The sequence below is a fragment of the Triturus cristatus genome, chromosome 12, assembly GCF_964204655.1.
Source record: "Triturus cristatus chromosome 12, aTriCri1.1, whole genome shotgun sequence".
NCBI classification, from domain to species: domain Eukaryota; kingdom Metazoa; phylum Chordata; class Amphibia; order Caudata; family Salamandridae; genus Triturus; species Triturus cristatus.
In genome coordinates this window covers 223,381,505-223,406,082 of record NC_140595.1, presented here as the reverse complement: position 1 = coordinate 223,406,082, position 24,578 = coordinate 223,381,505, and the positions used below count along the sequence as shown (strand labels likewise).

At 48.3% G+C, this 24,578-nt stretch overlaps 1 protein-coding gene across 1 annotated transcript in view; it reads left to right on the top strand.

Moving 5' to 3' along the window:
- The first annotated feature begins 1,360 nt into the window (after positions 1-1,360).
- The window catches only part of FA2H (fatty acid 2-hydroxylase), a 756,208-nt gene continuing 732,990 nt past the window's right edge, over positions 1,361-24,578 (top strand). The window contains exon 1 of the mRNA XM_085637797.1: positions 1,361-1,996. Within this exon, the coding sequence (XP_085493923.1) occupies positions 1,592-1,996 (405 nt within the window). The 5' untranslated portion in view covers positions 1,361-1,591. The remainder of the gene's footprint in view (positions 1,997-24,578) is intronic.

Sequence of the window (24,578 nt, the reverse complement as noted above, 5' to 3'; positions counted from 1 at the left end):
ATATGAATTTTTATGATATTTTAATAATGAATTGTGATTTTAGATGATCTTTTAATGCACTTTTTTAAAAACGCTTGAGGATCTTTGGTCCAAATAAACTTGAATTGAATTGATTGAATTGAGTGGTTTTAATGGTATATAATGATTTACCTGCATAAAAGTTACAATATTTCATATGATTTAATGCACTGCGAAAGTATGTACACATAGGTGTCCTTCCTGGGTTTGGAATTATGTATATCACACCTACAGTGGGATGATGTGTGCAAGAACTTTCTCAATGATGTTGTCAAAGTCAAATGGTAATTACTGGTGCTTAAGTGTCAGGGCTTGACAGCCCCCGGTAAAGGGGTCTAAACCAGCACTGGGGTTGCTTTTTGCATCCAGGAAAGTATTTGCCACCTCTTGAAAGTTCGTATTTCTGGAAATACTGCTAACAGCTACATTTCTATCTGCAAGTTCACATCCACAGAATACATGCTGTAGCTATATTCCTGAAAACCTGCATGAAAAATTGACATTGGTCTAAACTTTGAATGTTTCCCTCCCAAATTCATTTTGAATGCCCCTACCTTTCCCTTCTATCTTCTGCATGCCTCTTGTATATATAAACTGCTCTTAATTTGTCTTTCTTTGAACCCATATCTCTGCAGCTAACAGTATGTATTCATTCCATCATTCGATTACTTCTCACTTATACTGTTCAAATGACCACCCTGCAGTCATTAACGCAGGATGTTATTCCAGATTGTTGGCCCCATTCCAGAGAAGGATTGATGCCGTGTATTTGCTTAAATAATTTGGTAATTTCTAGCATGAGATTATCCGGGTGTCCAAAGATCTTATTTCTCCTGATGCGATCAGATTCTGTGTTCGGTATACAGTATAACTGGTGACAAGCAGTGCACTATATGTCAAGCTGGTTTTAACATGCATCTGTTTCCCATTAGAAAGCATGGGAAGAGGAGTGCGGCGCTATCCTAGCACAGTCCGGCTCTGAGTGTAGGGATTCTGGCAGTGGTTGAACTGGAAATTTAGAAGAACGGGTACTCACTATTTAGAGTACCTGTTTGCTAATGAGAAGTACCAATACTCAACTCAACCATCAAATGTACTGCAGCAGTGCTGAGAAGTTCAAGTACTCTGCCTTTCAAATGAAAGTGTGAGTACACAGTACCGGGCAGCACCGGCCCATTTAAAGCCCCGGACACTGGTTAAGTGCAGATAGTGTTTTACGAGCGGTGCATTTGCGCTGTGTTGTCATGAGCATTATTTCAAGGGCTCTCCCCCGCCTTGATTCATTGCTGCCGCCCTGTCAGGATGGACTCCGCTCTCTTTGCACAGCTCGGCCCAAGTCCCTTCAGTCGCAGAGGTGTGTTGCTCAGACTAACGGATGTTGGCAGGGGCGGGCCTTTCATAGTTAATAAGCAGGTAAATGGCCCCTGCCTCTTGCAAAGGTGTGTCTCAGGTCCGGAGAGGGCTCTGCCTGTCACGAAGAGCTCGGGTCGGGAGTGCAGTCGCCAGCATCCTCGTCCGCACTGATATTATAATTGTATTTATATAGCGCCCACTGCCCCTGACGAGGCGTTGAATGGAGCGCGCGGACCCCCTCCTCGTGCCGCCACCGCCCAGGTGCTCGGAATCTAAGGAGTCACCAACTTCTCCGGGGGCCCAGGAGCAGCAGGCCCCTGCCGGCGCCCAGCCCGCCTCCCCGGGGCCGGAGGAGGGTCTCACCCCAGCAGAGGTCCGGCGGCGGTGCAGCGCCGGCTCCTGCTTGGTGCTGTGCGGGCCAGCGGTGTACGATGTGTCCGGCTTCGTGCGACGGCACCCGGGAGGGGAGCGGCTGCTGCGGGACAGCGCGGGCCAGGATGTGAGCGCGCTCCTGCGCGGACCCCCGCACCGGCACTCGCAGAACGCCCGGCGGTGGCTGGAGCAGTACCGAGTGGGCACCCTCCTGGGCGAGGAGCCGGACCGGCGAGAGGACCCGGCGCCACAGGTAAGAAGGGGGGTCTCCTGCTGGGGTTAGAGAGGGGACCCCGTTAATGGGCTGGGGAAGCAGGAACAATGATTGCGATGGATAGGCAAAGGGAGGGCAACAGCAGGTAAATGAGGGTATGTATGGGGGTTCGTGGAAATAGAGCTGCGGAACAGGCGAGGTGTGTGTATAAAGACCAACAGGTGAGGAGTGGGGGAGGATGAAAAAGCGCAACTGGTAAAGAATGATGGGAAAACTAGATAGCGTTAGGTAGAGCTGGGTGGGCCCTGCATTGTCTAAGGCGCTATTGACCCGGACTACAGGAGCATAACCTTATATACTGAAAGGCGTGAAGGCTGCGACTTCATCATTAGAATTACTGCGTGACCTGAAATCATTCAAATAGTAGGAGTGCCCCTGAATATTAAGAGTGTCACGACATAATAGCATCGACAGAGACTTGAGCTGGGCTCTACACACACCTTCCAGATTCCTTTCCGCACCTTGGAGAACAGGTGCACCGGGGGCTGGATCAGGGGCGTAACCCAGGCGGTACAGGGGACCCCCAACACTTCAGGAGGCACCTTTTAAGCTCAACGACAATGAATATCTGTGTGATATGGGAGACTGAGGACCCCCATCACATTCTGCATTTGGGGCATCAGTTTGCGTTACGCCAGTGGGCCGGGTTATGCCTACTGATCCTTTTTGCATTTCGGGGGACTTTGGATCAGAGAAAGTGCAGCCAGGGCTTTAACGGGGACGGCCCCTCAGTGTCTCAGACCAGGTAACAATTAAAACCGGCCTGTTAAATGACCGCTATCAGGCCGTATATTCATGTCCCTAACCCGAATGTCAAAAACTGACTGATTTCTTCACAAATAGTGTAAACACGTTAATGTACTCCACGTCAGCGAGTTACTTCTCATTTATATGTGACATTTTTTCCTCAATCTTGCGTTCCAAAGTGTGTCGGCTGTTTCTGGGGATGTTGTGTTTCTGTATTTTTTTGTGTGTCATGTTACTCTTATATAGTGATTACTTTGAACTTTGTCACCTCCGGGCGTTTATACCAGGCCCAGATAGAGAGTGCTGGTGTTCAGGCTCAAGACAGTGTGAGTTTTTCACAGTGCAGTCAGTGGGTCAAAACAATGTTCAGAATCCATGGTCATTCAATCTGTGGCCTCTCTGCAGAGCACACAGAGCAGCGGTCATATATTCCAGGTACAATTGTGAGTCTGTGCAGGATTGTGTGAAGATTGTACACAGTTGTCAATATATTGACAGCGAGAAAGTAAAAGAAAATGTAGTCTTTACAGGTGAGTGGGTGAGTTGTGTGTTTGGGTGGCGTGGTGGTGAAGTGAAAGAGATGCGAGGAAGTGCATTCACGACGCAGTCAAAAGAGTGCACTAAAGAGAAAAGAGATGCTGTGCTAGATATGCAGATGGAGGAGGTGTGGGGCCAAAAATGCCGTTCATGTCTAACACAGAGTGTACATAAAAGTAGTGATTGAGACAATATGAAGACCACTACCCTATCGCAGGCCTCAGTAATGTTTAAGAGACAGTGTCATAGCTTCAGACTTGAAACATTTTCAATATTAATTATTTACAAAAGAAATCAATGTTGTTACTCACTTATCTTAAACGGTTATCAACCACTGACAAAGCCAATAATCCCGGCTGGTTTTAGGTATATGTCAGTTGCTGTGTTCTATATCTGGATATCTAACACCAGGAGGACAAAGTTCCTATGGGCAGGTGCATAAAGTCACCAAGCCCTAAAAAAGAGAAAAAGGAAGGAAAGCAGAGTGTGAAAATTTCCTAGATTGGAAACCCACTCAAGAAACTGGAAGACCACTCTTTGTCCTCTATTGCCCTCACACACCCCGAAGGGTGTCCTGCTTCATCATCGGGCGGTTGCTCCTCGTAGGGCCGGCGCTGCAATTCCCTACGGGCCCCGCGAAGGGTCTCTTTGTCGGAGATCTTTTGAGGACCGCCGGATGGTGCATGTGGGTGTGTGGGGAGTGGGTTGTTAATGGAGGGTAAATGAAGTGCGTGCTAGATGGTGTGAAAAATATGTAACAAAAATGGGTCATCATGCAGCAAATTTTATTAGATGTACCCTTAGCAGGCTTTGGACTGCTGAAAAGTAATGACCCTAGAGGCACGCTATGCCCAGGGGTCATAGGTCAACATGTTTCGCGCTTCTTCCGCCTATAAGAGGTCGATGGCGCTTCGTCAGGACCAAATTGTTAAAATTAAGTGCACGTGAAAGTTGGTGAATCATAATAAAATACCCTCAATACCGCTCTGGGCCACAAACTGTGTTCCTCAGTGTGGTCACAGGTTAATGATGAAGAATAGGCTCCAGGTCAGTATCTAGGAAAATGAAAAAGAAAAAGCAGTAGGGATGTCTATCAGTAAAACTTGATACAACATATGTGTGCCACAGTCGTGTGCACATCTTACCCACGTTAAAGCAAGCACACAAATCCATAATATATATGTGGGCATCACAACGGTACATGGCATCTTGCACAATTCTTCACCTCACAGCACCCATATTGTAAGTGGTAATTGATTTCTTATCTGATGGGCTAATGTGAGGGAATCTTACTTCGAGTGTAGAACACTAACATCGGCAGCGAACCTCGCCCGTAAAAATTACTACTCCGCACGGAGAAACCGTAGCTACCCAGGAGTCTTACCTAACTGGTCGGACACAGATACTCCTTCGGCTAGGCGCATGGACCAGCCATACGTAACTGGGCTGAAACAATAAATGTGTACAGACGGAGTAAGATGCATAACATTATTCTCAAGCTGGTAGGGTCGTAAATCCCCTCTACTCCCAGATACTCACATTTCAGCCTAGATGGTCACGCCAGTGTACCTGCCCTATCCATGTGACTGCCAGTAAAGGACTCCCCACGGCAAAATACGCCTCTTAAATAAGTAGCTAGAACTCGTGTGTAGATAGTTCCCTTTTCCGGGCTAACAGCTTGACTGCGCATGCGTGAGGCATCTATGGTTGTACGCGTGCGTGTATCAGAGATACTACACTTACTCTGCCCCAATTAGGGCAGCGCGTTACTAGCTAGAATCACGTCACTAAAACGTAAAACCTAGACGAAAAAATTATATCGCCATGTCACTCACGTTCAACAGAAGTTGCAGCCCATATATATACATATAATTGTAAGAACTAATAAAGTTCTAAAGCCCCAGCCCATGTCGGTTCACTATACCATATAGTGCAAAGTGGGGGGTTGATTAAAAAGATGGAGCCCTCATGCAGTGCCCATATTATTAGTACTAAGGATTTGTGTGACCAAAGTAGAAAAAAATAGAAAATTAATGATCCCACGGCTAAGCTGCCGTTCTAAATATATATCACAAAAAGAGGGGGGGATCTAGGAGCTAAAAAAGGTCCAGTGTCCATGCTCCCTAAATTCGATATCTAACACCAGGAGGACAAAGTTCCTATAGGCAGGTGCATAAAGTCACCAAGTCCTAAAAAAGAGAAAAAGGAAGGAAAGCAGAGTGTGAAAATTTCCTAGATTGGAAACCCACTCAAGAAACTGGAAGACCACTCTTTGTCCTCTATTGCCCTCACACACCCCGAAGGGTGTCCTGCTTCATCATCGGGCGGTTGCTCCTCGTAGGGCCGGCGCTGCAATTCCCTACCGGCCCCGCGAAGGGTCTCTTTGTCGGAGATCTTTTGAGGACCGCCGGATGGTGCATGTGGGTGTGTGGGGAGTGGGTTGTTGATGGAGGGTAAATGAAGTGCGTGCTAGATGGTGTGAAAAATATGTAAAAAAATGGGTCATCATGCAGCAAATTTTATTAGATGTACCCTTAGCAGGCTTTGGACTGCTGAAAAGTAATGACCCTAGAGGCACGCTATGCCCAGGGGTCATAGGTCATAGGTCAACATGTTTCGCGCTTCTTCCGCCTATAAGAGGTCGATGGCGCTTCGTCAGGACCAAATTGTTAAAATTAAGTGCACGTGAAAGTTGGTGAATCATAATAAAATACCCTCAATACCGCTCTGGGCCACAAACTGTGTTCCTCAGTGTGGTCACAGGTTAATGATGAAGAATAGGCTCCAGGTCAGTATCTAGGAAAATGAAAAAGAAAGAGCAGTAGGGATGTCTATCAGTAAAACTTGATACAACATATGTGTGCCACAGTCGTGTGCACATCTTACCCACGTTAAAGCAAGCACACAAATCCATAATATATATGTGGGCATCACAACGGTACATGGCATCTTGCACAATTCTTCACCTCACAGCACCCATATTGTAAGTGGTAATTGATTTCCTATCTGATGGGCTAATGTGAGGGAATCTTACTTCGAGTGTAGAACACTAACATCGGCAGCGAACCTCGCCCGTAAAAATTACTACTCCGCACGGAGAAACCTTAGCTACCCAGGAGTCTTACCTAACTGGTCGGACACAGATACTCCTTCGGCTAGGCGCATGGACCACCCATACGTAACTGGGCTGAAACAATAAATGTGTACAGACGGAGTAAGATGCATAACATTATTCTCAAGCTGGTAGGGTCGTAAATCCCCTCTACTCCCAGATACTCACATTTCAGCCTAGATGGTCACGCCAGTGTACCTGCCCTATCCATGCGACTGCCAGTAAAGGACTCCCCACGGCAAAATACGCTTCTTAAATAAGTAGCTAGAACTCGTGTGTAGGTAGTTCCCTTTTCCGGGCTAACAGCTTGACTGCGCATGCGTGAGGCATCTATGGTTGTGCTGTGTTCTATATCTGGATGCAAGAACAGAAAGCTCAGAGAACAACTAAAATATCAGTCGTTGGCACACTATGGGTATCACAGAAATGTTGTTTATGTGTTTAAGCTGCACCCGAAACTTTATAGGACACCACCCTTTTAGAGACCCTCCTCCACTTTTTTAATTCCACTTAAAGCTCTGAGGGCAGCAGATGACGTGCAGCTTTTTAGGTCTCGCTGAGCCAGCGCATGCGCTCCTCTGCGAGAAATTTAGTGAGTGGCTTTTTGAAAGTGCTACCAGAGGCTTTTGCTGGCCTCAAGCTAGCGGTCACGCGTGCGTGCACGCGCGCAGCCGCCATGTGGGTTTCTGTCAAGGCTCATTAAGCCTTGCGTGCCTCTCTCCGCCTCGCTTGCTTGCGCTTCAATTCCCTCCCCCTCCCCCACCACAGATCGCGTCACTCTGCTGGCCTCCACTCCCCCCGCCTCTCTATACTGCAGCAGGCCGTAGCGTACTTTTTTAGGGCTCGCCTAAAACTTTACTGACTAATGTAGCAGTCCTACACTGGAAGGATGAACCTTCGAGCTGGCCCTGCTGGCTCCGCACTTGTGACCAGCAGTTGCCACCAGTTGTCAGCAGTGTGTGCTTAACTCACGGAGGGAGGAGGCAGCCGTCTCCACAAGTTGCCAGGCCTAGACCATGTATAGGGAAAATAAATAATAATAGTAATGAAATTCACCTTTGATTCCACTATAATATGAATAAACTCCTTTCTCGCTGTGTGTTTATTGTTCACAAGCTGAGCTCTCTATAGGAGGCATTATTTTTAAAGGAGGGGATTGGGGTGTTGCAAGGATTAAACCTCGTACCTCTTCCCTGCAATGCTTTTCATTTTTATCACAAACAGCGTGTCGTTGTGACCTCAAACAAGCTCAGCCTCGGTGCCAAGTGACAAAATGACACTCGAAGGAGCTCTTTTAGTAATCTCACAACAGCTTTCACTTTCGTTATCTAACTGTGTCAGACGAGACAGACTAATTTGTCGTTTCATCTGTTAGCGACACTTGCACTACTGTAAACACAAAGAATGCAAACAACTCCTGCCTTAACAAATTTAGAGTATGGATTCTAGTATTTGGTATTTTTTCTTTAGAAACATATGTTTTGTTTACCGTCCCTGTAGGGTCCACATGCTTCGAACTCTGCAGCCGCTCGTGTTTTTTTTTTTTTTACCCACTCGTGGTTTGTTTTTCTTTACATTTTTACTGATGCCTTTGTCTTTCAAGTTCCTAATTTGCTGCTGCTCCACTTCTTCACCCGAACACAAGCGCAACAGCCACATTTCCTAAACAATTCTATCCTTTCAGCCTTATGACAATACTTAGCATTGCAGAACTGTAGCAAGAGTTAAAACCTGCAGAGCAGCACTGATATAGTGTAAAAGCTGATGCTCAGCCAAAAAAAAACAAGCATTGGCATAGCCAATAGGTCTTGCTTTTGGGACCTTATAAGTATTTAGTTATGCAGCACAACATCCTTGGTGCAACAACTGTTGCATGGCTAAACACTTATAAGGTCCCAAAGGCGAGACCTATTGGCTATGCCAATGCTTGTTATGTAATTTGGATTGTGTCAGTGCAACATGTCTGCCACCGTGATCCCTACAGGTGTTTTCTTGTTCATATTGGGCGTCACCTCATACAAATGAGGGAATCCTTTTCTTTGCACGCATTCCATGTTACAGACACTGGTGCAAGGATTAAGAAGCTGCCAAGAGATTCACTCCTTGTGCGCCCTATGAGAGGTCAACAAGAGTCCCAAGCTTCACCAACCATCCTTAACGAGCCCATCCCTGACCCCCAGCCAGAGGACTCAATAACAAGCGGGACACATGAAGCACCACCAAGCCCAATCCTGATTTCTCCTTCTTCCCAGAGTGCTAACAACGTTGGCCCGCGAGTAACTACTAGAGGGCAGATGGCTAGGAATAAGACAAAACACTTTAATACCCATGGTCCAGAGGCTAAAAAAATCTAAGGGGCCTTCAGGGGGTTCCAGAAAAAAGAAGACTGTTGCGAAAGTCATTGCACCGAAAGGGAAAAACCTCAACAACAGCGTGCCCATAACATTAGCTACAGTAACTAATGACGCTGGGTCTCACGCTGTAAACAACGAAAAGTCTACCAGCTTTCCGCTACTTTCATCTACTCCCCCGCTTAATGAGGGACTTCTTGATAAAATAGAAACCCTCATGAAATCTTTAATGGCTCCCCTCGTGGAAAGGGTAAAGCGTCTGGGGTAAAAATTAGACAATTTGAAGCAATTATTGAAGAACAGCTCGACCATAAAGCCTACTGGTCAACAATTCCCCGATATATCACAACAAATCAGCCCCAGCATTACTACTCAGTCACCATCCAATCTCCGGTCTCAAGATTCTCAAACATCGAAGTTCAAAGAAACCACGGGTAGCCCTGCGCAGAGGGCCTCGAGGAATCCAGAAGAAGTTAGTAAGATCACCGGGGGGGGGGGGGGGACATGCTGAATACACGAGTCGGGTGAATAATAACTCTTGTGCAGCTAAGGCTTTTTCCCGCCATCTAGATCAAAGAGGCAGTACACACACATTGACCTACCTCCACAATCTTTACCATATACAGTAGTCCTAGTTGGCGTTCCGGAACTGCCCCAAGGAAAAGTAGAGTCCTTTCTTAAATTAAGAAATAAAGTCGTTTATTGGTTGAATAACAACAGACCACTCCCGCCAGATTTATCCAGACAAATATTATTTGCCAGAAGGATAAACTGGCTGGGGCAGAGGAGAAAGGATTTCTCAGGGTACTGTATCGTCGTCAACTTCGGGGACAGGCGGGTAGTCCACCACATATGTAACCGGCCCTTTATGTTTGGCGAGAGTAAAATTCTTACCAAGGATCTGAGCTTTTTCTATCCTCAATACTTCTCTTGCCAATCTTTTATGAGCCAAAGGGATCCTGTATACTTGGATCCGGAAGAGAGAAGGGGTATCAGATATAATATTCCAATCTCTAATTACTACGACGCACTCTCCGATTTGGAAAGGGTGGACTGACTTCAGTATGGGGGACCCTTGTACAAGTAGTACTACTAATTTACTAACTTCCCCAAGGAAAAAATTTCCCACGGCATATGATGATGCAATCAACAAAGAGTTCCCTGCAAATATTGGGAAGGTGAGGCTGCAGGAGGAAACCACGGGATCGTCTGTCGATCCCGTGTCAACTAAGGACGACCCACTATTGAAGATTTTATTTTGGAACGTGGCAGGGCTTCGTGCAAAGGTTGTAAACGGCGCCTGGTTAGACTTTGTCCACGACTTTGGCATTTTATGCCTACAAGAAACTTGGGCGCTATTAGAACTACATATCGAGGGTTACAAAACATTCTTCTCCCCAGCCTTATCATCCTCCTCTGGTAGAGCTAAGGGCGGATTAATTATTTTTGTATCAAACATCCTCCAATTCACAAGCATAGTTCCTATAACGCTGGATGTCAATTTCCAAATCCTTGTTCCACATCAGAGTAACACCAATGCCATTGTACTTGTCAACTTCTATAATAACCTTCCTATGGATGAGCTGATAAAAACTATAAAATTAATACATTCCTCCCTTGAAGAATTAATAGTCAAGGTACGGAAGGATTTGACCATAATTTGGGGTGGGGATTTTAATCAGACCCTTTGCAAGCATAGTACTAACATAGACTGCGGCATTGTGGATGAAAACGGTGACCCAATAACCCATTTTTCCCATACTCCATCCAGGCACTGTTTGAATGAAACCTTATGTGGCCCAGAACTTGGCCTTGTTAACGATCTGACGAACCATCCCATTCCGGTCAAACCTACCTTTAATGGTAGAGGGAAGTCAAACGCAATTGATTTCATCTTCATCTCAGGGTACTGTATCGTCGTCAACTTCGGGGACAGGCGGGTAGTCCACCACATATGTAACCGGCCCTTTATGTTTGGCGAGAGTAAAATTCTTACCAAGGATCTGAGCTTTTTCTATCCTCAATACTTCTCTTGCCAATCTTTTATGAGCCAAAGGGATCCTGTATACTTGGATCCGGAAGAGAGAAGGGGTATCAGATATAATATTCCAATCTCTAATTACTTCGACGCACTCTCCGATTTGGAAAGGGTGGACTGACTTCAGTATGGGGGACCCTTGTACAAGTAGTACTACTAATTTACTAACTTCCCCAAGGAAAAAATTTCCCACGGCATATGATGATGCAATCAACAAAGAGTTCCCTGCAAATATTGGGAAGGTGAGGCTGCAGGAGGAAACCACGGGATCGTCTGTCGATCCCGTGTCAACTAAGGACGACCCACTATTGAAGATTTTATTTTGGAACGTGGCAGGGCTTCGTGCAAAGGTTGTAAACGGCGCCTGGTTAGACTTTGTCCACGACTTTGGCATTTTATGCCTACAAGAAACTTGGGCGCTATTAGAACTACATATCGAGGGTTACAAAACATTCTTCTCCCCAGCCTTATCATCCTCCTCTGGTAGAGCTAAGGGCGGATTAATTATTTTTGTATCAAACATCCTCCAATTCACAAGCATAGTTCCTATAACGCTGGATGTCAATTTCCAAATCCTTGTTCCACATCAGAGTAACACCAATGCCATTGTACTTGTCAACTTCTATAATAACCTTCCTATGGATGAGCTGATAAAAACTATAAAATTAATACATTCCTCCCTTGAAGAATTAATAGTCAAGGTACGGAAGGATTTGACCATAATTTGGGGTGGGGATTTTAATCAGACCCTTTGCAAGCATAGTACTAACATAGACTGCGGCATTGTGGATGAAAACGGTGACCCAATAACCCATTTTTCCCATACTCCATCCAGGCACTGTTTGAATGAAACCTTATGTGGCCCAGAACTTGGCCTTGTTAACGATCTGACGAACCATCCCATTCCGGTCAAACCTACCTTTAATGGTAGAGGGAAGTCAAACGCAATTGATTTCATCTTCATCTCAGGGTACTGTATCGTCGTCAACTTCGGGGACAGGCGGGTAGTCCACCACATATGTAACCGGCCCTTTATGTTTGGCGAGAGTAAAATTCTTACCAAGGATCTGAGCTTTTTCTATCCTCAATACTTCTCTTGCCAATCTTTTATGAGCCAAAGGGATCCTGTATACTTGGATCCGGAAGAGAGAAGGGGTATCAGATATAATATTCCAATCTCTAATTACTTCGACGCACTCTCCGATTTGGAAAGGGTGGACTGACTTCAGTATGGGGGACCCTTGTACAAGTAGTACTACTAATTTACTAACTTCCCCAAGGAAAAAATTTCCCACGGCATATGATGATGCAATCAACAAAGAGTTCCCTGCAAATATTGGGAAGGTGAGGCTGCAGGAGGAAACCACAGGATCGTCTGTCGATCCCGTGTCAACTAAGGACGACCCACTATTGAAGATTTTATTTTGGAACGTGGCAGGGCTTCGTGCAAAGGTTGTAAACGGCGCCTGGTTAGACTTTGTCCACGACTTTGGCATTTTATGCCTACAAGAAACTTGGGCGCTATTAGAACTACATATCGAGGGTTACAAAACATTCTTCTCCCCAGCCTTATCATCCTCCTCTGGTAGAGCTAAGGGCGGATTAATTATTTTTGTATCAAACATCCTCCAATTCACAAGCATAGTTCCTATAACGCTGGATGTCAATTTCCAAATCCTTGTTCCACATCAGAGTAACACCAATGCCATTGTACTTGTCAACTTCTATAATAACCTTCCTATGGATGAGCTGATAAAAACTATAAAATTAATACATTCCTCCCTTGAAGAATTAATAGTCAAGGTACGGAAGGATTTGACCATAATTTGGGGTGGGGATTTTAATCAGACCCTTTGCAAGCATAGTACTAACATAGACTGCGGCATTGTGGATGAAAACGGTGACCCAATAACCCATTTTTCCCATACTCCATCCAGGCACTGTTTGAATGAAACCTTATGTGGCCCAGAACTTGGCCTTGTTAACGATCTGACGAACCATCCCATTCCGGTCAAACCTACCTTTAACGGTAGAGGGAAGTCAAACGCAATTGATTTCATCTTCATTTCAGTAACAGCTGGGAAGGACGTACTAAACTGTAAAACTCATGACATTATCATCAGTGATCACCACCCAATTAGCGTTACTTTAACACTTACCAAGGGCCGAGAGAGTCGTAAAATCACGACGATTCTAACCCAAAATAACCTCACATTAGATAGACTTAATGGTTATTCGTTAAGGTGGGAAAAGGTGGACCCCCAGGCCATTACTACTAGACTGCTTACAAACTTAAGACCAGTTCTTGATAAATGTCTTGACTTAGACGCTACTAGTGAGGAAATTATGGCCAATTTTCTGTTACTGAACACATCAATTAGCGAAATCCTTGGAGGAGCCTAGCGCGCAACCAAGATGGCCGCGTAGGTGCGAGGCTCCCGAGGACCTCCGCGACCTCCTGCATTAATCCTGACTATATCCTGTCCTAGATGAGGGGACTGTGTTTGTGAGCCCGAGCTGAGGTGACACCCGTTTTCCGTTTCCAAATCGGACCTCGGACACCGGCGGGAGCACCGATTGAGGTTTGCGGCCTTCTCCACGCCGGCCCCCCGGATTGGAGTAGTGGGGCGATCCGGAGACAAAGTGAACAACAGCGGCGGGCAAGGCTGGGCGACTCGCGTACCCCGCACTTTCACTTTCGCTTTTGCGCCCTCCTTGCTGACGGGCGAGGTAGGGTTGCGGGGCGGTGTGCGGTGGTGTGGCCTTGCCCGGGTGCCCGGCCGACCCGCCGTCTGTGATTCGGCCTGCGGACCTGTGGTCGCCCCCCCCCCGGAGCCCGTGAACTGGTTTGCCGGCCCTTTCGAGGAGATTGGCACGATTTGGGGACTGCAACCATGTCCACAAAGCAAGATGGCGACCGGGCAAAGGTGAAATCGACCCGCCGTGGCACGGCCCATCAGTCCAACAACATGGACCGCTACACCCTCCAGAAGGGATCTCCTGAGGCGCCGCGTACGTCCCCTGCGGGCCCGACTGATGCTCCTGCTCTTCCCGCGGATCTGACCCTCCGAGACGTCATGGGCGCCATCGCCGAGATGAAGGCCTCGGTGGACCAGCGCTTTGACACTCTGGCGCAGAAGATAGACTCGGTCCTCGTGGATGTGGGCCTGGTAAGGGCCGATTTGTCCAAAACGAATGACCGGGTCGACTCTTTGGCCCACACTACCTCGGGCCTCACTACGGACGTGGCGGCCCTCCAAAAGGAGGTGCGCCGGCTTGGCCAGGCGAGCGCCCTGATGGATCGTCGACTGGAGGATTCCGAGGGTCGGGCCCGGAGGAACAATGTCCGCATTATTGGGGTGCCGGAGGGACGAGAGGAGGAGGCGGCGGATCTGTTTGTGGAGGACTTGATTCTCACCCATCTCCAGCCCCGGGGGCTGAGTAAACTCTTTGCGGTGGAACGTGCCCACAGGGTCCCCGGAGGAAGACCTAAGGCCGGAGCCCCGCTGAGGCCCCTCATTGCCCGGATTTTCAATTTTCGGGACAGGGACGCTATCCTGCAGACTTCTAGGCTACAAGGACCGGTCAGACTCGACAACATGGACGTCAATTTCTATCCTGATTTTACTCCGGCGGTCCAAAAGCAGAGACTGAGTTTTCTCGGAGTTAAACGTCGCCTACGGGACCTGAACCTTAAGTACGCAATGCTTTTTCCAGCTAAGCTGAGGGTAGAGGTGGATGGCCGCACGCACTTTTTTGATCGTCCCGAGGCGGCCGGGGACTGGTTGGACACTTTGCCCGGGGATCGGGGCCGGGGGGGTGGGGGGGGTGCGGTTGGTGGGGAGGGCCCGCCGGATCAGGACTGAGGGACAAATAGTAGGCCTTGCTCGGGACAATATTATTGTTATCATTGACTGCTCGTGTATGTTCCCCTCCTGTGGAGGTCGTGCGGGGTCTCTTGGGGGCTTTCCCTCCTCCTCTGGGGGACTAGTTAGTTTTTCATCTATGGGGCGACAGGCACACTGCACTTTGGGGGGGCTGTCTGGGCTCATGCAGGGGTGCAGGGAGGGGGGAGTTCTGTTGGGACGGGTGGGTTGGGGTGGGGTGTTGTTCGTTTTTACCGCAAGGCAAACCCTTTACTGTGTTGGTGTTTTTGAGGTGCTCTTGGGGGGACAAATGATGGCTTCTGTATGTTATGGGGGGTAGGGATTTGACTCTGTTGTCGTGGAACGTTAATGGACTGGGGGATAGGATTAAGCGAGGTGTGGTCCTGCAGTATCTGAAACGAATTTCTCCAGATGTGGTCTTTCTGCAGGAGACACACCTTATTGGTAATTCCTTTTATGCCATGAATCGGCGGGGCTATCGCTTGGTGGCCCACTCGGGCTTCACGTCGGGCTCGCGGGGGGTGGGCATCATGGTTAAGAACTTGCTCCCGCTGGAAATAGATGAGGTGCGCCATGATGAGAGGGGACGTTACACGGTCTTGGTGGGGAGAATGGAGGGCAAAGTAGTCGTTTTTGTATCAGTGTACGTCCCACCGGGGTTACAATCTACCACTTTTGCGGACCTGGGGCGCCTCCTCCTTGACCTCCCGGGGGGGCTTCTGGTGGTTGGGGGAGACTTCAATGCGGTGGCTTCTGGGACTATGGATCGCTACCCCCCTAGGGACCTCCCCCGGGCACAGGCGTGGCTGCCCGGCCTCTTAGATACATTGGGATTGGTAGACTGCTGGCGACTAAAACATCCCGCGCAGCTGCAGTACACCTTTCATTCGGGTGCCCATGGTAGCCTCTCGCGGCTTGATCATGTCCTTGTCCCTGCGGCCTATGCTGGGAGAGTGGGAGAGGTGCGCCATCTGGCGCGGGGTATTTCAGATCACTCCCCGCTCCTGTTGCATTTTGATGTCTTCCCGAGGGGGGAGGGCAGGGTAGCTCCAATCAATGCATGGTACCTGCGCGACCCCACTATTCGTGCCGACTTGATTAAATCCTTGCAGCGGTATTTTGAGGAGAATGTGGGGTCTGTCCCTTCTGCTATCTCCCTGTGGGAAGCCTTCAAGACAGTTCTTAGAGGGGAGGCCCTCTCCTTTATCTCCCATGCCCGGAGGCGCGAACAGGAGGAGGTGACCCGGGTGGAAGCCGAAATTACTGAACTAGAGGGTGACCTGGGGAGTGGGGTGACGGATGCCGCACTACATGTTCTACACCTTAAGCAGGCGGCCTATAGGGCCCTCGTTACGGAGGCGGCCAGGGGCCTCAGTAGAGAGCAGCAGGGGCGACTGTATGATGTGGGTGATAAGGCTGGTAAATTGATTGCGTGGTTGGATAAAAAAGAGAGAGCGAATCGTGTGGTCCCGCTGATCGAGAGAATGGATGGTGTACGTGTCACCGAGCCAGAAGACATTGTCTCTTGCTTCGCGGATTATTTCCGCGAGGTGTATTCCCCGGTTTCTCCCTGCTCGGAGGAGGATTCCCATGCCCTGCTTCGGGACATCGCGCTGCCCTCCCTTTCGGTGGAGGACAGGGAGTCGTTGGAGGCTGCTCCCACCTCGGATGAAATTGCCCTTGCCATACGCTCGGTCGCATCGGGCCCAAACGGTATCCCTATCGAGCTGTATAAGCTGCGACCGGATGTGCTGGCACCCCACCTTCGCGCGATGTTCCTGGCGGCCCACTCGCGGGGCTCCCTCCCGCCGGACCAGCGTCTGGCTACAATCGTGGTGATCCACAAGGAGGGGAGACCCCGAGAACGGGTCACATCCTATAGGCCTATCTCGCTCTTGAATGCGGAGCCCAAAATCCTCGCCAAGGTGCTCGCCAACCGGCTGGTCGGCGTGGTGGGCGATCTGGTCCACCAGGACCAGTCCGGCTTTATACCCCATCGCAACACGGCCCTTAATCTGCGGCGCCTGCACGGGGTGCTCGCGCGTGTTCCGTTTGTGCGGGAGCCGGCCATCTTGGCGTCCTTAGACGCCACCATGGCGTTTGATACACTCGAGTGGCCATACCTTTGGGCGATGCTGGCGAAATTTGGATTTGGACCGGGACTCATCAGCTGGGTCAAATTGTTGTATTCGGGCCCATTGGCGCAGGTGGTGGTGAATGGACGAGTCTCGGCCCCATTCGCGCTGGGACGAGGCACGCGACAGGGTTGCCCCTTGTCGCCTCTCCTGTTTGCACTGGCCTTGGAACCCTTGGCGGAGTGGCTGCGGTGGCACCCATCCATCCGTGGTCTCCGTTGGACCCCCGAGTATGAGGACCGCGTGTCCCTATACGCTGACGATATCCTTTTGTACCTCGCCTCCCCGCGTAAATCACTGATTGTCCTGGTTGATGTTTTGCGCTCATTCGGCCGCAACTCAGGCCTTGTCATCAACTGGGCTAAATCATGTGTGTATGTGCTTTCCGGGGAGGCTCCCGTCCTCCCGCGGGACTGTCCGATCCAGATTGCCTCTCAGGGGTTCCGGTACCTGGGTATCTATATCACTCTGGACCCGGAGGCCCGCTACGAGCGGAATTTGCTTCCCCCCCTCCAGCGCTTGAAGGAGGACGTCGCGCGTTGGCGGCGCCTGCCGCTTTCGCCGCTCGGCCGGGCGGCATTGTTTAAGATGATGTCGTTGCCACGCTTCCTGTACGCTCTCCAGAACACTATGGACTTGGTCCCGGCGCGCTACTTCCGTGAGGTGGAGAGTCTACAGCGTCGCTTGTTCTGGGACGGGAGGCCGCGTATTGCCTTGGCGAAGTTGACGCTCCCGTGGTACGACGGGGGGGTTGCCCTCCCGGATATTAAACGGTATTACTGGGCCTCCCAGCTAGCTGCAATTAATCATGGCCTTTACGGGCCCGCCTTAAACCCGGCATTTGAAATGGACAAGATGCTCCTGCCTGGTGGCGACTACAATCGAGCGCTCTATTCTGGCGTGCCCGACCCCCGCCTGACGGGACCTACGCGTGTCATGGTGCGAGTATGGCACGCGGCTAACGCAGCTATGGGGTGGAAGGACCGTTTGACCCGGGCGTCACCGCTATATGCGTCTGAGAGGTTGGGCTCCCTGTGGACCTCGAAGGGCTTCGAGAAGTGGGACACGATCGGCATCAGTACAGTGGGGGACCTCTGGACGAGGGGGGGATTTAAAACATTCGAGATGCTGCAGACGGAGTTTCAGCTGCAGGGCAGTGAATACTTTCGGTACTTGCAGGTCCGCCACGCACTGGGCTCCGTCTTCCCAGACGTCGCCTCCATTCCGGAGTCATCCCCTCTGGAGGATAGAGTGCTGGATGGCCATGTTCCGGACAGCACGATCTCCCTCATATACAAAAAACTGATTAATGATCGCTCGGGTTTGCTGACTGGCCTCTGCGAGGCCTGGGTTGCCGATGGGCTGGAGTTGGACGACGAGGACTGGATTTCCGCGGTGGCCTCTCCGAAGGAGGTGGCCATACCGGCTCGCCTTCGCTTCATCCAGCTAAAGATCCTCCACCGGGTTTACATGACGGGGCCAAGGCTTCTGCGTATGGGCTATGCCGAGGATGGGCTGTGTAAGCGTGGGTGTGGTGCTTTGGCGACTTTTTTGCATATTCTGTGGGAATGCCCGAAGGTGGAGCGATTCTGGCGTGGTGTGCATGAGGTCCTGCGAGTGGTTACGCGTGTCGCGCTGTTGCCTGAAGCGAGGAGATGCTTGCTGAATGTGTGGGAACCAACTGACTACTCGGTTCCGCAGACACGATGGGTGACTCTGGGATATATGATAGCTAAGCGTGACATCGCGCAGCTGTGGGGGTCCCAGAGGCCCCCGGCGGTGTCGGCCTGGAAAGAACACATGGATTGGTGCATGTTCCGAGAAAAGGTGGTGTACGTGGCGAGAGGTAAGCCTGGGGCGTGGGTGAAAGTTTGGGGCCCCTGGAACGCCTACCGCGGGGGTATTTGTGAGCCACCGCTGCTGCCGGCTGCCTCGCCAGCTCCGTCCCCCTAGTTGACCCCCTCCCCCGGCCCCGGGCACAGGGTCCCCCAGTCCCTGCTCTCTTCCCGTTCCCCTCTTTAGATTCTTGTGGATGGTTGGGGTCCCCCACTTAAGGAGCACGTGCTGTCACTTCGGATTGCGGGTTGCCTTGCGGGTGTGGTTTTTTTTTTTTTTTTTTTTTTTTGTGTGTTGTTGTGCTCTTATAAAATGAAACCGTATTGCGGGCTCGGAGTCATGTGGCCCACGTCGTTGATACCTCCTGATTTACCTCTCTGCAACGCCACGAGCCTTTTTTGTATGTATGTCATATGCTCCTGTCACTCTAGCGGCCGGCCGGAAGGTTGTAGGCCCATACTTGTATTTATTTGAGATTGCAATAAACGGTTTCAAACAAAAAAAAAAAAAAAAAAATAGCTAAATCCTCTTTGTCCACACTAAAACAGGTAATTCTAGAAGGAAGGGATGGTTCGATAGTGCTTGTACGAAAGCCTATCAGAACTTAAAAGTAGCACTAAATAAAAAGGATAGAACCCCCACGGAAATTGCTGCTCTTAGGAAGAAGTACAAACAGGTACAAAAAACTAGGAAAAAAACGCTGAAAAAAGATCTCTGGACTCAATTACACACTTCATGTTCCATGGGGGAGAGTGCTGTTTTTTGGAAGGTTGTGAAATCACCCTTTCTAGCAGATTCTACGGTGAATCCTAGCCTCGATGTTGCGATTGACGAACAGATGTGGATTGACTATTTTGAGCGGATATTCAGCCTCCCCCCATCTGCAACTCAATCGCCTTTATCTGGGCCAAACCTAACTCCCTTTCCCTTGCCTATCTACATAACACACAAGGAAGTGGAACTGGCTTTGAAGGCCAGTAAATCTGGTAAGGCCCCAGGCCCTGACGGGGTTCCAATTGACTTCTTTAAATCTAATATGGAACTCTGGTCGCCAATCGTAACTAGGGTCCTTCAGGCATCATGCGATGTGGGTCTTATTGACTCATGGTCCCAATCTATTCTTGTATATTTAAAAAAGGGGACCGCGAGTCACCATCCTGCTACCGGCCTATCTCCTTGCTGGACTCGCTGGGGAAAGTGGCCGGTTGCGTTATCTTAGATCGACTTCAGCAGTGGGCATCAGACAATAAAGTTCTGTCTGACCTACAGGGTGGGTTTCGCGAGGGTTTGGGCACTATAGAGCAAGCTCTTAATCTATCGCTACTAATTGGTAAATATGTAAACGCAAAGGGGGGGGGCACTCTATATGGCATATGTTGACCTTTCAGCGGCATTTGACTGCGTTAATCACACTAACCTGTGGGTCATTTTAGAAGACATGGGTATCGAGAGCTCCCTTTTAACATTTCTGCGTGAATTATAATCAGACGCCACAGCTAGAGTCAGATTTGGTGTGGGGGGGCGAGTTAACAAAATCGTTTAGAGTGGAACGTGGGGTAAGGCAGGGTTGTGTCCTGGCACCTTTTTTATTTAACCTGTATACCAATGGCCTGGAAAAAGCCATGGTTTCGGGGTCCCAGGACCTCCCCACTCTAAATAAGCGCCCAATACCGATTCTACTCTACGCGGACGACGCTGTTATTCTAGCTCGTACCCCCATGGAGTTGCAGCACGCCCTAGCACAGTATCACACTTTTATGGCCAATCCTGGCCTAAAGATAAACATCAAAAAGACGTTTTTTCATGTCTGCAGGGTTAAGGGCGAAGAACATGAAGCCCATGTATATTGAAACCCAGAAATTAGAGCGCACAACCACCTATCCCTACTTGGGCGTAGTTTTTGACCACAAATCTTCTTGGAAGCCTGCTATTGAATCTAGGCAACTTACTTTCAAGAGGACAACAGCTGCTGTGGTTAACTTCGCAAACAAGTTAGGTAGTCATCCCATTGTTGAGCTCCTTGAGATATATAGAGCAAAATGTGTCTCTAGTGCAATATACGGGGCTGGGGTATGGGGTTTTACCAAGGTTGAGGAACTGCAAAGGGTGGAGAACAGTTTTTTAAGATTCCTTCACACAGTCCCGCAGGGGACTTCGACCTACGCATGCCACCTGGAAACGGGTTTGACATACATAACAGATTTGATAAAGATTCAACCCCTTCTCTTGTGGCACCGCATATGGTCGACCAATGTAACAACACTTTGCCGGGAATTTATTGAGGATTGTATATCTCTTGACAAATCCCGAAAGATCAGCTGGATAGCGTATGTAAGTAAATTCTTTAGTGACCTTGGCATGCCACAGTACTATTCTTTCCCTCCCTCAATTGCAACAATACCGAGGAAGTGCTTTAACCCCTTCCATGCGCATGACGGAGCGGTTCCGTCATGCGCGTCGGTCGCGCTGTGCGGATGACGGAACCGCTCCGTCACGGCCCCGCCCGCGCACGAACCCTTCAGCACAGCGCGGTAATCCGCGCCGCGCTGAAGGGATTAAAAAGACATGCCTGGCTCATCTAGAATCTTTACGACTGTCTAGCGAGGTCTCTAAACCTACAGCTCAACACTCACTACAAATTCAAATATCGATGATGGTCCAGCCCTACTTAACTTTTAATCTTTCGGGCTATGAAAGATTTTTGCTAACTAGGCTTAGATTAAATATCTTTCACCATCTGGTCACTTTCCCCAAGATGAATATTTGGGAAAAATTTCCTCAACCTTGCTGTTGTGACGATAGCTCCCCCCCAAACAACGATTCACACAATCTTGTTTTGCAAATTTTACCAAGACTTGAGGAAACAGTGGCTCGTTCCAATCTTGAAAATCATGGGCCTACGCAGGTGCCGACCAGCATTTCTTGCCCTTCTGTGTTTAGATGCTGAACCTTTTGCTAAATCGATAGCAATTTTCTTGAAATTGGTTGTTCAGCATAGGCAGAACTTAGAGTAAGAATGGGACCCATCTATCTCGACATGAACGATGGCCTTTCTATTGTTGATGTCTTAGATTCTGATGCTCCCGTAAACGTTTTTCTGATATCTTCTGGTTCCTAAAAAAAAAATTTTTTAAATTGTTTGCTTTTTAAACTTGTTTTCTTTTTTTTACACCACTGTTCTATTAAGTGTTTTTACACAGCATACTATACTCCTATTGTCGTAGCTTGCAAATTTGGAGTTTAGACTGCTTCCCTATTGGAGGTACGGTTTATTGAGAACATTTTAATCGGCTGTCTATTTCTTATTTTTTTAACCTAGATGTAAATATATTGTGCTTTTATGGATGTTTTCTCAGCAACCAAATAAAGCTTGATTTGATTTGATTTGATTCCCTCATTTGCATAGGGGACACCCCCATGCAAATGAGGGAACACCCTCTGAATGTAGCGCTAGTGCTTTCTGTGCACCAGCGCTATTGATATTACAAAAGGGGCAGCACAAGCGTCGGGGGTCGCTTCTGTAATACCAAAGTGCTTCAGGGGCACGCAAAGCAAGCACAAACGCCAGTTGCACCCCCAGGGCATTTGTATATTATGGCCCCTGGTCTGTGAGCAGTGCACTTGCTTCAAAGGGACACACTGTCTCAGTTTGAGCCCAGTCAAAGATGGCCCATAGAAGAACTTGGGACAGTGCGCCCCCTCTGCAATATCCCCCTAGAGCTTTTGGCCCAAGTGCGTTGAGTGGCGCACTGTCGACGCAACATTACAGGGTTCAACTTAAGGATGGGTAAGGTGTATGTGTGGTAACAAGCAAAACAAAAAGGCAGACTGGGTGTGGTGGTACAGCTCTGCTGTAGAATCAATACACTAGGCAAACACAACAAGGGATGCAGAGCTGTGTCAATTCATTACGTTTGAGGCCGTTAACTCAGCAATGGGTGAAAGCTGAGAAACTTTTTAAGACGTGGAGAAAGGAAGTCAAAAGGAAGAGAATGAGACAGACTGGTGCCATATGAGAGGATGGGCCTCAACACAGTTATGTAGCACATTGTTTCCTACTGTGTTTAATTATCAATCCAGTGATGGAATAATTTGATTTGTGGTCAATAGATATGCTTGAATTATGTGAGGGTCACAGTGGGTTTCATTTCATGCATGTGCTGTTTATAAGGGAAAATAAATGTTGTCCTCTGGTGTTTGGGGATGCTCCAGCTTTCCGCCATCGCCCAAATCCTCCAACTTCTTCCACCGTGCTTCTACACTTGTACCCTTTTCTAATTTGGCCATTATTATGCCAGATTGTGACCTTTGTGCTGTCAAAGATTACAGGACTAGTCAAGAAAATCTTTCTTCAACCACAAAGTGATCATAAAAGCACAAAAATTGGTACAAGATTCATAAAGGATATAAAAAGCCAACAAGTGCAATCTTTAAAAAAAATCTAAAATCGCAGTAACAGACTTAAATTGCATAAAATTCCCTAATTTTCTTAGCAGCAATTATGTAACTGGGTGTAGTATAACAGATATCTGGGGTAGCCAAGGATTGTAAAGATCTTAATCTCTCTTGACGTAAGGTAAAGTGACTGTGCATAGAAATCGGACTCTTATCGAGTCATACAATGTGCAAAACAGCATAAAGTGTACAGTGGACTGAGGGGAACCAGTATCACACAGATACTTCATATCCAGATTAACTGAAGAACCAGCCAGGGGAATGGCAACTGGGTGATGAATTAGGTTTAGTCGTAATCTTTTTTTTTTAATAAACATTTTTATTGGCATTTTTGGTTTACTGCTACGCACAGAGTAAAACAACCAAACAAACAGGTCAGTACTGAGCACCACACCCACCCCGCCCGCCCTCCACCCCCCCCCTCTCTCATTACACAAGGAGTCTGTTCCGGACTCATTCTGCGGGTGGCCCCAGCGTCTTCGGTATACACCACTGTCCGTGCCCTAGGGCTGTACACATCAGCCATGAACCGTGCCGGTCCCCTCCACTCCACCGCCCCTCTAGAGTCCCCCCTCCAGGCGGTTTAGTCGTAATCTTGTCAGATAAAATCTATGTTGCGGGTTGCTTATCCAAGATGAATAGGAGAGAGTTCCAGAAGTAATACAAATGTGCATGTAATTAGTGATAGCTCTAGAGGTAAGAGTCTTTTCGATTCTCATTTCTTCTCTGTGGGATGCAAACACCTCTTTAACCCGTCCTTTCATTTGAGGGCATATGCTTTCTGGATAGTTAAAAAGGGCACTCGGACCCTTCATGTAAGCTATCCATGGGATAGCATTCATATTATCAAGTTTCTAAAAGATCCCTTAAAACTTCCCTAGAAAAGCCAGTCCGATGGGTGCTCTATAATTTTAACCATAATAATAAGGGGGCTATACCAATAGAGTCTTCTAAAATAACACATCCCTAATTCTGCATGTGATATATAATTTGGGGTAGTTTTTGGTAATGCTAAAAGTCTGCATAAAAACGTATTTTCTACAATCTGTGACTTCCTTAGAGCTGTATATCCCCACACTCCTGCTCCATAGGAACCACAAGAGAAACCCTTGCTTTTATACAGCTGTATCATCTCCCTAAACAGTTTGTGTCTCAATTTATTTTGCAAACCTTAGGATCATATCCCAGCTACTTTCATCTTTTGTGAATTCTGATTAAGCAAACTATCCCAGGACCCATTTGTGTCAATCAGAAGGCCTAAATAATTAAAAGTTGATACCTTTTCTATTGGGGTTCCTTCAATATTAAAGTGCTTAGTCTCAGTGCTTTTGGGGTCACATGTCATTTTAAAGGACTTCTGGTGAGTCACCTTAAGATTTAAGTTATTCATAAATTTGTTAAAACCATTTATTTTATTTATTACTATGCTCACCTCTCGGAAGCGCAGCGGACGAGCGCAGCGG